The sequence below is a fragment of the Mesoplodon bidens genome (genome assembly GCF_964165515.1).
Source record: "Mesoplodon bidens genome assembly, chromosome: 19".
NCBI classification, from domain to species: Eukaryota; Metazoa; Chordata; class Mammalia; order Artiodactyla; family Ziphiidae; genus Mesoplodon; species Mesoplodon bidens.
In genome coordinates this window covers 20855700-20870533 of record NC_138179.1, presented here as the reverse complement: position 1 = coordinate 20870533, position 14834 = coordinate 20855700, and the positions used below count along the sequence as shown (strand labels likewise).

Sequence of the window (14834 nt, the reverse complement as noted above, 5' to 3'; positions counted from 1 at the left end):
GACACAGGTTCGATCCCTGGTGGAAGAACTAAGATCCCACATGCCTCGGGACAACTAAGCCCATGTGCCGCAACTACTGAGCCCGTGCAATCTGGAGCCCAGGTGCCACAACTAGAGAGAAGTCCACACGCTGCAACAAAGAGCCCACTAGCCGCAACAAAAGATCCTGCATGATGCAACTAAGACCCAACACAGCCAAACAAACAAACAAACAAACAAATAAAAGAGGTCCTACTGTATAGCACAGGGAACTATATTTAATATCCTGTGATAAACCACAATGGAAAAGAATATGAAAAAGAATGCATATATATAGATACAAAACTGAATTACTTTGCTGTACAGAAATTAACACAACATCCTATATCAACTATACTTGAATAAAATAAATTTTTTAAATAAATAAATAAGAAAAGAGTTTCTGTTCAACAAAGGACATCACAGACCTTACCACTGTTGTCTGCCTCCTCTGCTTACATTCATTCACTATTCGATAAATATTTATTAAACACTATGCCAGGCACTGGCGCTACAACAGTGAACAAAATACACAACAGTGAACATGATCCCTGCAGAAATGTGGCTGGACTGGCGTTGTTGAGTGACAGAGCAGGGCGAGTACATTCTCCAAAAATGGCCTCTTTTTGCTGAAATGTGTAGGTAGTATTTTGGCAGGATTGTTGTTAAGACTATAATAAAAAGACACTAGAGGAAGCATATAAAAGTGAGGTATGAGACACAGAGAGACAAGCCAAGGAGGTGTCTTATTTGATGTGGTCATTCCCTTCAATCCATGCAGCAGTTTCTACCCCTTAGAGCACAGGCCATGTTTCTGAGTGCCTGCTGTCCCAAAGCTTGCCGTCTAGAGGGGTAGACAGACATTAAAACAAAGTATCATCATAGCTTTGGCAGAGTTGTAGGGAACTTACATGCAGTAACAAATCCAGTCTAGGGAGCTCAAAGAACAATTACCCACCCCTCCCAGAAATGATCCAGAGCTAGAGCCACCAAACCATCATAGCCCTCCCTGACGGAGCACTCACACTTAGAGTCCGAGAGGCCGCAGGGGCTGGCCCAGCTAGTGGCTTTACCGTACAAACACTGGATAGAAATATTCCATTCCACCTGCTGACACTCAGGTTCAGTTCCATGAAACCCCACTTCTTTCTTCCTTCCTTCCCTCCTTCCTTCCTTCCTTCTCTCCCTCCCTCCTTCCTTCCTTTCTTTCGGCTGAGCCAGGTCTTAGTTGCAGCACACGGGATCTTCGTTGAGGCATGTGGACTACTTAGTTGCAGCATGTGGACTCCTTAGTTGTAACATGCAAACTCTTAACTTGCAGCATGCATGTGGGATCTAGTTCCCCAACCAGGGATCGAACTGGGCCCCGTGCAGTGGGAGTGCAGAGTCTTACCCACTGGACCACCAGGGAAGTCCCGAAACCACACTTCTGATTCTAATTTTTGTTTTAGTTGGGTTCTTTTTTTTTTTTTTTTTTTTGCGGTACGTGGGCCTCTCACTGTTGTGGCCTCTCCCGTTGCGGAGCACAGGCTCCGGACACACAGGCTCAGCGGCCATGGCTCACGGGCCTAGCCGCTCTGCGGCATGTGGGATCTTCTCGGACCAGGGCACAAACCCGTGTCCCCTGCATCGGCAGGCAGACTCTCAACCACTGCGCCACCAGGGAAGCCCTTAGTTGGGTTCTTTTGGTTACAAGGAAAAGGAATGAAGTTAAATCACCTAAAAAAAGTTTCTCAACCTTCACAGCCATAATTGATTCGTGCAATGGATGATCCTGGCTAAAGTTTGATTAGGAACCCAATATTTACATGCTATCAAAGTGTCTCCCCCAAAAAGAGCTTCTCAGTTACAAAAGGAAAAATAGTATCTTGATAATGGAGACTGGGTGGATTCCCCTTAACCAAGCTCTCAAGGTTTTAACATCACCAGTAATGGGTCAAATTGATATAACATATCTCCTGAAATAATGCAATGAGAAAGACACACCACTCTTGTAATATTCCTGACAGAAAAACAACCCAAATCCAATCGTGAGAAGCATCAGATAGATTGAGGGCAACTCTACATAACTGAGGGATATTCTGTGTAAGTACTGGATGATAGTTTTCAAAAATGCCAAAGTCATGAAAAATAAAAACAGGTTAAGGAACTAAAGGAAAATAAGAGATATCGTCCTGGACTGGGGAAGAAAGCTATAAAGGACGTATTTCAGACAATTGGCAAGATGGGAAAATGAACTATGTATTGGATAATAGTATTGTATCAATATTAAATTTCTTGAAATTAATAACTATACTGCAGTTATGTAAGGAAATGTCCTTGTTTTTAGGAAGTATGTTAAAATATTAGTCGTAAAGGACATGATGTCTCCAACTTACTCTCAAATGGTTCAGGAAAAAACACGTAAGAGAGAAAAAGTGATAAAGTGAACGAGACAAAATGTTAACAAATGGTGAGTCCCAGCCAAGTTGATACATAAAATTAACCACCACAATATACATGTGATGTTTATTGTCAACTACAATAAATTTAGAAGTTTGCAATAAAAAGTTAGCCAAATCCACCTGAGAGCTTTCTGCTCCTGGGATGATGGAATAGATTTACTTTTTCCTATTCCACCTGCTAAGTACAACTAGACATTATATATAAAGCAAACATCAAGAGATGAAGATGGAGAGAAGAAGGCAGAAAGGCTAGGGACCTCAGGATCCAAGGAATAGCATGAAGATGGTGAGTTCCCTGGGTTTTCTTTTTCCCTTGAATGTCCCAGACTTGGAGGTAAAGAAATCAGCAACCTGGAAACACCACAGACACAGCCCCAACAAAAGTCTGCTCTCTCTAGCCAAAGGGGCAGGAAAGGGGCAGCCTGATAAGACAGAAAACTTTGAAAATAACTACTCGATTCCAGCCAAATATTACAGAAAAACTTCGGCCTCACCCACACCCATACCAGCAAAGACCAAGTGATGAGCATAGATTTCCACCCTCCCCAGGCTTGCCATGAGGCACCCCAAGATCTCTGCCAGGGTGGTTTCTAAGAAGGCCAAGGAGGGTGAGGGGACTTTCACCCCAGCCCGCTGGTAATGAGGCCTCTCACACTTAGGGTCCATGGAGACTACGTGGGAGCCTGGACTTCATCCAGACTGGCAGTCGCAAGGCATCCCTGCTGGGGTGGTGTCTGAGGAGCCCTCCTGGAGAGAAAACTTTCACTCATTTCTGCAGTACTGAGGCCATTCTCACCCAAGGGGCAATGGAGACCACATGGGGAACTAGAACTCCCACCTTCATCCATGAGATGTCAAGAGGCTGAATGGGAAACTTGAACTTCTGCCTCCACCTGGCAGTAAAAGTAAAAAGGCAGCAACACGCTTTTCCCTGCTAGAGCAGTGGCAGAAAAAGCCAGCTGAAACAGAAGGGTTAAATAAGATCCAGAGTCTCATAAAATAACTTTAAGATGTCCATGTTTCATTAAAAATTAGTCATCATGGGGCTTCCCTGGTGGTGCAGTGGTTAGGAGTCCGCCTGCCAATGCAGAGGACGCGGGTTTGAGCCCTGGTCCGGGAAGATCCCACATGCCGCGGAGCAACTAAGCCCGTGCGCCACAACTACTGAGCCTGCGCTCTAGAGCCCGTGAGCCACAACTACTGAAGCCCGAGTACCTAGAGCCCGTGCTCCGCAGCAAGAGAAGCCACCGCATTGAGAAGCCCGCGCACTGCAACGAAGAGTAGTCCCCACTCGCTGCAACTAGAGAAGGCCTGCATGCAGCAACGAAGACCCAACACAGTCAAAAATAAATAAATAAAATTTTATTTTAAAAAAATTTAGTCATCATACCAAAAACTGGGAAAAGCTCAAACTGAATGAAAAAACCCAATTCGTAGCTGCCACCACACAAAGGACAGAGATGTTAGGACTATCTGAAAAATATTTTAAAGCAGCTACGATAAAATGCTTTAACAAGAAATTATGCATATGCTTGAAACAAATGAAAAAATAGAAAGCTTCAGCAAAGAAATAGAAGATCTAGAGAAGAACCGAATAGAAATTTTAGAGCTGAAAAATATAATAACTGAAATGAAAGGTCAGGGAACAGGCTCAACAATAGAATGGAGGGGACAGAGAAAAGAATCAGTGAGCTGAAAGATTTAATAATAGAAATCACCCATTCTGAATAACAGAGAGAAACAAGACTAAAAAAACATAGTCTCCCATGGGAGCTGTGGGACTATAACAAAAGATCTACTATTGTGTCAACAGAGCCCCAGAAACAGAGGAGAAAGAGGATGAGGCTGAAACAGAGGAGAAAGAGGATGAGGCTGAAACAGCTGTCAAAGAAATAATAGCTGAAAACTACCCAAATTTGGCAAGAGACATAAACTTACACATGTAAGAAGCTGAGCAACCTCAAACAGGATAAAGTCAAAGAATAACCCAAAGATAAAGCCCCCCCAAATAAACATGCAACTACCATATGACCCAGAAATTGCATTCCTGAGCAATTTTTCCCAGGGAAATGAAGACTTCTGTTCACACCCAAATCTGCACATTAATGTTTACAGCAGATCTATTTGTAATAAGCCAACAGCTGGAATCGGTCCACATGTCCTTCCATTGGTAAACAGATAAACTGTAGAACATACATACTAGGGAAGACTACTCAGAAATAAAAAGAAATGAACTCCTGACGCACACAACAACCTGTACGAATCTCCAGAGAATTATGCTGAGTGGAAAAAAAAGTTCCAAAAGGTTATATACTGTATGATCCCATTTATATAACATTCTTGAAACGACAAGATTATAGCAATGAAGAACAGATTAGTAGCTGTCAGGGGGTAAGGAGGGGTGGGGAGGTAGGAAGGAAGAGGGTGAGGCTATCAAAGGGCAAAAGGAGGGAGCCTTATGGTGACGGAAATGTTCTGACAGAACAATGTCAGTATCATGGTTGTGATATTGTATGTACTACAGTTTTAAAAAAATATTTATTTGGCTGTGCCAGGTCTTAGTCGCGGCATGCAGAATCTTTAGTTGCAGCATGTAGGATCTAGTTCCCTGAAGGGGGATCGAACCGGGGTCCCCTGCCTTGGGAGCACAGAGTATTAGCCACTGGACCACCAGGGAAGTCCCTGTACTACAGTTTTGCAAGATATTACCATTGGGGAAAATTGGGTAACGAGTACATGGAATCTCTGTCTTATTTCTTACAACTGCATGTGAATCAATAATTATCTCAAAATAAAAAGTTTAATTTTTAAAAGTCTACCTGAAATTTAAAAAAATATCTTTGCAAGTAATTCTACTTTTAAAAAAAGAAAAGAAAAAATAGAAAATACAATCTTTAAGCCCATTATGTTGCAAGTAACAATTCCAATACCAATCAGTTTAAGAAATAAATAAGAGGATTTTTGGCTCACTGAACTTCAAAATTGGTTTGATACAACATTTCAATGATACCAAGGAAATTTTTTTTTCATTATACCTCTCCTGACATTAGCTTCATCCTAAGGCCAGATCCCCTTGTGATAACAAGATGGGTGCCAACAGCTCACCTGGGGTTACATATTTCCTTGTCTACAGCCAAAGAAAGTATGTATACCTCAAGCATCCAACAGAAGTCTTGGGCTTCGTTATGAAAGGACCAACTTACTTCCTGTGACTGTGCTTGGACCAATCACTCTGACCATGGAATACCCTGACCAGCTGTATCAGGGTACTTGTCAAAGGGGAGGAAGTCTAGTGGCTGACTTAGGTTCACTCATGCAGCTGGGATAGAGTCATTCGCACGAAAAATTCTAAGGATGGGGTAGGAGTAATTTCTCAAAAGAAAAAAAAGAGGAAAAGCTGAATAGGTCTTGAGTAGACCTCCAACTAACGACTTCTGCTCAAACTCTTTAAAAATGAACCACAACCAGAGCCCTGAATTGGATTTCTTTGGATGCATGCAACAGAAATCAACTCTACCTACCTTAATCCAAAACAGACTTCTTGGAAAGATGCAGAAGCTCATGGGGTACAAGTGAACACTGGAAATCCAGGACTGCTCAGGGATTAGGTAGGCTGAGGAGTTAGTAGCAGGAACTATTCTACAGCTTTTCCTGAGCACTTTGTTGAAATGAATCAAGTCCAGTTCTATTTTCTCTTCTTTTGTCCCCTCATTCACCATTTGAAATCCTAGGAGAGGGAGTATGGTTGTCCATGATTAGGTCACATCTCTGGGCTGAACTCAGGTGGTAACAGGAAGGATCTAGTGGAAGGAACTTCCAAAGACATTTTGGTTTCCAAAGCAAGAGGCCAGAATACCTACTGCCATCAAGTTTGCACTAATCTGGGGAGGTGTAATCTCTTAAAAGGAAATGGGGGTCCTCTTATTTTAGAGGAACAGATGCTGGATATATAAATTGCAAATATTCATCTTAGGTATTAGATGATAAAAAATGTGAGATGGCACAAAGCAGCATTCAAATGAAAAGTATAAAGTGAATTTCCCTGAAAAGCAAGAAAGATTGAAAATAAGTAAAAGAAGATTTCAACTCAAGAAGGTAGAAAGGGGACATGAAAATAAGCTCATCAGAAAATAAAAAATGTTGTAAATCAACTATACTTCAATAAAATAAATTTTAGGGACTTCCCTGGTAGTCCAGTGGTTAGGACTCTGTGCTCCCAATGCAGGGGGCCCGGGTTCCATCCCTGGTCGGGGAACTATATCCCACACGCCGCAACTAAGAGCCCGCATGCTGCAACTAAAAAAACAGGTCCCACATTCCCGCATGCCACAACGAAGATCCCGTGTGCTGCAGCTAAGACCCGGTGCAGCCAAGTAAATAAAGAAATAAACAAAAAATTTTTTTTAAAGACAATGCTTTAAAAATAAATTAGTTAAAAAAAGAAAATAAGCTCAAAGTATGAGAAATTATTAAAGATAAAGGTAGACATCTGTCATCAAATAAAAAACCCCAACAATTGACTAGTAAAAATAATAAATCTGGTTCTTTAGTCCAATAAAATAGACCAATCTTTGGCAAGTCTGCTGAATAAAGAAAGAAGGGCAGGGAGGAAGACAGAAAAGAGAAAGAGCAAAAATACAAATAAACAACATTAGGGGTCATAACTACAGATATGGAGATTTTAACAAATGATAAAAGTATAAAATGCTCAAACTTGCAATAATAAATTGAACTGCCACATGAAATAGATATTTCATTAGAAAAATATCAGTTACCAAAATTGACTCAAGATGTAGAAACTGCAATAGACAAACAATTAGAGTAGGAATTGGAAAGGTATTCAAGGAGCTTTCCCCCAAATGTCATCAGGTCCAGACGGTTTCATAGGTGAATTCCACCAAAACTGCATGGAAAATCCCTATGATCTCTAACTTTTCCAGAGGCTCTAAAAATTTCCAACTTATTTTACAAGGCCAGTATAACTCTGACAACAAAACAAAAGAACAGAATAAGACAGTCCCCTCAGAAGAAATCTATGGGCCACTCCTATCTTCTAACTTCGATGTAAAAGTTCTAAATAAAATGTGAGCAAACCAACCTATAATTTTATTTATTTATTTATTTATCTATTTTTGCGGTACGCGGGCCTCTCACTGTTGTGGCCTCTACCGTTGCGGAGGAGCACAGGCTCCAGACGCCCAGGCTCAGCGGCCATGGCTCACAGGCCCAGCCGCTCCGCGGCATGTGGGATCTTCCCGGACCGGGGCACGAACCCGTGTCCCCTGCATCGGCAGGTGGACTCTCAACCACTGCACCACCAGGGAAGCCCTATAATTATATTTAAAGAATAATTCATAATGGCCAAGTAGGATTAATCCCAAACATTTAAAGATGCAAAATTAGAAAGAATTCAGGACGTCGACATGTGAAGAAAATAAAACATTAGGACCATTTCAGTAGGTGCCAAAGTATATGAATCTCTTCTCTATGTCTGCAAAATCCTTCAACTTAGAAATCTTTGGAGAAGCAGAACCTGCTTCCTATTACAGAAGCTGAAAATGCCAGATACTTGCTTTCCCAGACTCCCTTGCAGCTGGGTCACAGGTACAAGACCAATCAGACTCACACCCAGACTCTGAATCAGGAGCGAGTATCACAAAGGGGTAGGGATGATGCAGGATTCTCTCTCTGCAGCTGGGAGGTTGTGGTAACACTGAGTTCCTGGCTCAGCAGCTGCAGTGGAGCAAGCTTCAGCGAACTGGTCTTGCAGCAGGAGCAGAGATTTGCTCACCAGACTGGTTCTGCAGCCTGGTTCTGGGCACTGCTCCTAGCTACATAGTCCCACGTCTGGTTCTGTAGCCCTCACTGAGAAGTCTGTGAAGTAGCCAACATATTTTTATTTTTATTTTGGCCGCACCATGCGGCATGCAGGATCTTAGTTCCCCGACCACTGTCCCCCACAGTGGAAGCGTGGAGTCTTAACCACTGGACTGCCAGGGAAGACCAAAATGTATTTTTAATAAATTCCTTTTCAACCTAAATTAGGCAGAACATTTCCTGTTACTTACAACTAAAAATCCTAATTGGTGCCAGAGTGGCAAAAAACCCAACTGCCTTAGGGGCCTTACTCCAGGTCAGGGCTTCTGTCTACGCAGCTCTCCCCCTCACTTCTTGCTGCTCAGTGCCTCATTTCCTCCATGTTTTCAAGTACTTTTTGCAGCCGGCAAATTATATAAATGGCAAGTCTATGGATTAACTGCATCTGGCTCAAGTGTCCACCCCTTGTCCAGTCACCAGTCAGCAGATAGGGGCAGGCTCATGCGCCTGCATGGTTCCCCTTCTAGGGACAGTTGATAGGACATTTTCATCATTGGAAGGGGCCATGGACCAACAGATATGATGCCTGACTTTCTGAAACAGGCACCTAACCTGGTCTTGGGAAATCCTAAAAGGCTTTCCAGAGGAAGAAATTCTGGGCTGGAACTTTCCAGATAAGTAAGAGTTAGGCAGAAGGGGATAAGGGGTGAGAAGAAGGGTCCAGGCACAAGAAAGAGAATAACCTAGAGTGAAAGGTGGAGTGTAAGAGATGGGTCTGGACAGGTGAGCAAGGGTCAGATCACGTAGGACCCTGTAGGCCATGTTAGGGACGTTAGACTCCCTCCTGAGGGCTACAAGGAGCCATTGGTGACTTTCAGGCAGTGGAAGGATATGAGCAAATCTGCATTTCTGAACGACCACTTGGGTGGGGAGAAGGAGGGGAGTTAGAAAGTTGGGAGAGTATCGGGAAGGCTGCTGCAGTGAAGCAGTGGAGAGAACATGGCACCCTGGACAAGGAATGGTGGCAGGGGGGATGGGAAGGGGTGGGTTTGAGGGGCATTAGGAGGTAAAATCAGAGACTTCCCTGGTGGTCCAGTGGTTAAGACTCCACGCTCCCAATGCAGGGGGCCTGGGTTCAATCCCTGGACAGAACTAGATCCCGCATGCCACCGTGAAGATCCCACATGAGGCAACGAAGATCCCGTGTGCTGCAACTAAGACCCAGCGTAGCCAAATAAATAAACTAATTAGTTAATTAAAAAAAAAGAATTCTTAAAAAAAAAAGGAGGTAAAATCAGCTGGACTTGGTAGCAGGTTGCATGTGGGAATGGAGGGGTGGAGTTAAAGATGACTATCAGGGAGTTTGTTTGTACTGGCTGAAAGGCTAGATAAACGAGTGGATGACAGAACCGCTCACCAGGTTGGACAACTGCAGGAGGATTAGCTGTTTGGAGACACATGATGAGCTCAGTTTTGAACATATTGCTTCAGGGCCTTTGGGAGAGCCAAGAAATCCAAAAGGCAGTGGGACATATGTGTTCAGGTCTCAGGAGAGGGGTCTGGGCTAGAGACAAAGATTTGAGAGTCACTGGGGGACAGGTGGTGGTCGAAGGCAAGGGAATGGATGAGGAGACTCTCAGGTGTTTATGTAGCATAAGAGAAGAGGAGGGCCAAAGACCGAATAATTTTAACTTATTAATTTTTCATGAAGGGCAGGGGAAGAAGAATCCACAAAGGACACTGAGAAGGGTCAGCCAGAGAGGCAAGACGAAAACCAAGAAAAAATTACTCTCAGATAAACAACAGGGTCTTACTGTGTAGCACAAGGAACTGTATTCAACACCCTGGGATAAACCATAATGGAAAAGAATATGAAAAAGAATGTGTATATGTGTATAACTGAGTCACTTTGCTGTAACAGCAGAAATTAACACAACATTGTAAATCAGTTATACTTCAATAAAAAATAAGCTTAAAAATAAATTTAAAAAGAAAAATCTAAAAAAGGAAAAATTACTGTCATGAGTCCCAAAGTGGGAGTGGCCACAGGTGTTCAGGCTTCGGAAAACAAGATCATGTGGAGGAGTGCCCAGTGGATGGAGAGGCTTGGGGGTCAATGGTGACCATGGTAAGAACTGAGTCCGTGGATTGGGGGTGGGGGAGAAACAGCCTAGAGTGGGATGAGGAGGGAGAGGGAGGTGAGGGTAAAAGTTAGGCAGTTTGAAGAATGCCGCTGTGGGACTTCCCTGGCGGTCCAGTGGTTAAGACTGCACTCCCAGTGCAGAGGGCATGGGTTCGGGGAAGATCCCGCATGCCCTGTGGTGTGGCCAAAACAAAGAAAAAAAAGAAGAAAAAAGAACGCGGCTGTGAAGCGGAAATGAGAGGGGCAGCTGGAGAGGTTTTTTTTAAAGCTGGAAGAGAGTGGTGGTTGGAGTCCACTCCCAATCTCCTGGTGTAGAAGGACAGTAGGCAAAAGCAGGACCAAAGGAGGGCTTGGGGAAAGCTGTGGAAGGAGGTGATAAAGGCCTGTGTCCGGGAGCGAGACCGTTCCCCGGGTCCCAGGAGCCCCTATCAGGCTGGCATTTCCTCCCCATCTCCACCCCCTTCCTGCCACTGACCAGGCCCTCCCTGGAGCTGGAAGAGAGAAGGACCAAGTCACACCCTGGAAGAAGCTCTGTGGCTCCGGAGGTCTTTCTGCTGGCCTGTAAGCTGGGGCCGGGGGAGGAGGGAGCCTGAGGGATGGATACCAGCCAAAGACCTGGAGCTAGCAGTTTAGGCTTTGGGGGGCAAGGGGAGGAGAGGGGAGTGGATGGGGGGAGGTGTGGAAGCTGAGTTTCTGGAAGGGATCCTGGAGGAGTACTGCCGGGGGGCGGAGGGGTGCCCACTCAAGCCCCCCTTGCCCACAGGTCCCCATGCCTCTCTTCCTCTTGCTGCTCCTGCTGCCAAGCCCTTCACACTCCCACCCCATCTGTGGCATCAGCAAAGTGGCCAGCGAGGTGGAAATGAACTGTGAAAATAAGGGGCTGAAGGTACCACCTCCAGATCTGCAAGCAGAAACCAACATCCTCCGCCTGGGTGGGAACCCCCTGGGCACCTTCTCCATGGTGTCCATGGTGAATCTGACTCACCTCACTCAGCTGCACCTGGAGAAGAGCCAGCTGACCAGCCTGCTGACTGACGCGACGCTGCCCCGGCTGGAGACCCTGATTATATCCCACAATACGCTGAGAAGCCTGCCCTTGTTGGGACGGGCGCTGCCAGCACTCTATACCCTGGACGTCTCCTTCAACGAGCTGGCCTCATTGTCTCCTGATGCCCTGAATGGCCTGAGCCACCTCCATGAGCTCTACTTGCGTGGCAACGAGCTGAAGACTCTGCCCCCTGGACTCCTGCAGCCCACACCCAAGCTGAAGAAGCTCAACCTGGCTGAAAACGGGTTGAGTGAGCTGCCCCCTGGGTTCCTGGATGGGTTGGACGAACTTGACACCCTCTACCTCCAGCGGAACTTGCTGCGCACGATACCAAAGGGCTTCTTTGGGGACCTCCTCCTGCCTTTTGCTTTTTTCCACGACAACACCTGGTTCTGTGACTGTGGGATCCTCTATTTCAGCCACTGGCTGCAGGACAATGCCAACAATGTGTACATATGGAAGGAGGGTGTGGACGCCAAGGCCATGACCCCCAACGTGACGAGCGTGGGGTGTGTCAATTTGCCCAACACATTTGTCTACACCTACTCAGGAGAGGGCTGCCACACCCCTGGCGACAGGGACAGCATAGACTACGATGTCTACGAAGAGGATGACAAGGTGCCTACCACAAGGGCTGCGGGCAGCTCCTCTACCCACACCAGTGCCCACACCACCCACTGGGGCCTGCTTTACTCAGTGCCACCTGCTCTGCTAGGCCCCCAAGTGTCCTCCTTGCCTCCAACTAAGGAACAGACCATGTTCCGAATTTCTACAGGACCCATCACATTCTCCAAAACTCTCAAACCCACCCCAGAGCCCACAAGCCCAAGCACCCCAGAGCCCACAAGCCCAAGCACCCCAGAGCCCACAGCCCCGAGCACCCCAGAGCCCACAGCCCCGAGCACCCCAGAGCCCACAAGCCCGAGCACCCCAGATCCCACAGCCCCGAGCACCCCAGAGCCCACAAGCCCGAGCACCCCAGAGCCCACAGCCCCGAGCACCCCAGAGCCCACAAGCCCGAGCACCCCAGAGCCCACAAGCCCGAGCACCCCAGAGCCCACAGCCCCGAGCACCCCAGAGCTCACAAGCCCGAGCACCCCAGAGCCCACAGCCCCGAGCACCCCAGAGCCCACAAGCGAGACCTCAGAACCCACCATATCCTTAACCTCCACAAAACCCACTTCACTTCCCACTATCTTAGAGTCCGCCACAGCCACCATCTCTGAATTTGGTAACCTCCTGAAGGCCCAGGGGGTGGCTCAGTGGAATGCGGAGAGTTCCAGAAACGACCCTTTTCTCAACTCTGACTTTTGCTGCCTCTTCCTGGGCTTCTATATCTTGGGTCTCCTCTGGCTCCTGTTTGCCTCTGTGGTCCTCATCCTGCTGCTGTTCTGGGTCCAGCACGTGAAACCACAGGCCCTGGCCACAGTCACGCACACCTCACATCTAGAGCTGCAGAGGGGAAGGCAAGTGACAGTGGCCCGGGCCTGGCTGCTTTTCCTCCAAGGCTCGCTCCCCACTTTCCGCTCTAGCCTCTTCCTGTGGGTGCGGCCTAATGGCCGTGTGGGGCCCCTGCTGGCAGGACGGCGGCCCTCAGCCCTGAGCATGGGTCGTGGTCAGGACCTGCTGGGGACAGTGGCTGTTAGGTACTCCGGCCACAGCCTCTGAGGGGGGGTGGTTTGGGGACCTCGAGAGAGACTCTGATGGGCTTTCCTATTGGGATCTAGCTGGGGGCGGGTGGGTACAGAGTACAGGGTCGGGCGAGGGCTTCGTTACTGCTTCTTTGTCAGGAGCCTCCTCTGCACACCCCGGGCATACAATCCCAGACCCAGCATATCTGGAGAGGTAGTGAGATGGAGAAGTTGGGTGGGTCACAGAACAAAGAGAGCTCCTGATGCTGCATGGACGGCGGGGTTCCCAGACCACTAGGTTGTTACCATCACTTTGGGGAGGTTTTAGGAAAAAGCAAACAACAAACAACATAGCACGGTTCCCACATGTATCCATGTATTGAAGGAAACTTGGGAAGAGATGTCAAGATATGAGCCCTGATTGTCTCTGGGTGGTATAAATATGGGTGGTTTTATTTTCTATTCCTCTGCTTAGCATTTTCTGGTTTTCCACCATCATATATTATTTGTATCATAAAAATAATTTTAAAGTAGAATGTTCGTTCTTTTGAAGAGGGAAACGAGGCTAGGGCACCGTCACCAGCATTCCCAAGGCCCCAGGTGCCCCACCCTGGTTGCACTGCTCACCCCCAAAAGCTCTAGTCTTGGCCTGCACTTCCCCTGCCTGGGCTGCCTTTTCCCTCCTCCAGGGGTAACCACCCACCAGGCCAACCACAAGCAAGTTCCAGCTCAAGATCCAGAAGTTTCCTGGGAGCTCAGTGGTACTACTGAGGCTATCTGCCTGCCACCTGCAGTACTAGGACGGGTGGGTGCCTCCCGGCACCTGTGGCCTCAGAAACACAGCTCTCCTGCTTTGCCCAGGGCAGCAGGACAGGGGAGGGGAGGGCCTGGCAGTGAGTGCCATCTTGGTGGGTTTTACTGAACTACTCTCGGTTTCCTGCTGTCAAGCCTGCAGGTAGGCAGATGGAGCCCAGTTCTCTCCCCTGGTGCCATGGATTCTGCCATTCACCTGACCACCTTGGGTAGGGCTTTCTCTCCTGCCTCCAGCCCAAGCCAACACTTAGGGCCCAGAGAATGGGAGTGAGGGCTGAGCCTTTCTGGCTCCATGGAGACCCCTTCCTCCAGATGGTGCAGGAAGAATCCTCCTAATCTGAAACCCTGACCGCATCTTTCTCCTGCTCTGAACTCTTCCCGATATAGAGGACAACTCCCGAGCTTGGCGATCGAGGACTTCCGTGCACCAACCCATCTAACAGTGTAGCTTCCCCTCCCACAGCAGACACTTCACAGCCTGTGCTCCAGCTATTACAAACTTTGCAGAGATCACCTGCTCCCCCGCGTTTCTCCTCTAAGCCTTTGCTCTCAGTGGGCCAGTAGTGCTGCCCCGCCCCACTTCCCTGGCCAGTCGGGTACTGTGCACCGTCTCCCCTCGCCCAGGCTGGCCCGGGTGCCCCACATCACCCTGCAGCGGTCTGTTGCTGACTCCCAGTTTCCCTGTGTCATCCTCCCCTCTGGACTTGGCACTCCTTAAGGACAAGGTCCAGGCTTCAGGTGGCTCAAAGCGGGCCCTGTGGCCCAGGCCAGCATGTGCACGGAGAGGGTAAGAAAAGAGGCAGAGGTGGGAAGGCCCGGCTGCACCGCCAGGCTGCTGAGCTCAACTTCTTCTACTGACGAGGTTCTGCCAAGGCGACAGTTCCCACCTGCCGTCTGCCTGTCCCCTGGCCTACCTGTCC

General features: G+C 47.5%; 1 protein-coding gene across 1 annotated transcript; it reads left to right on the top strand.

Moving 5' to 3' along the window:
* Positions 1 to 11191: 11191 nt before the first annotated feature.
* GP1BA (glycoprotein Ib platelet subunit alpha) lies at positions 11192 to 13138 on the top strand (the record flags this gene model as incomplete). The annotated part of the gene is made up of 1 exon (XM_081220555.1): positions 11192 to 13138. The coding sequence occupies one exon, from the start codon at positions 11192 to 11194 to the stop codon at positions 13136 to 13138; it is 1947 nt and encodes a 648-aa protein (XP_081076681.1).
* Positions 13139 to 14834: the final 1696 nt, after the last annotated feature.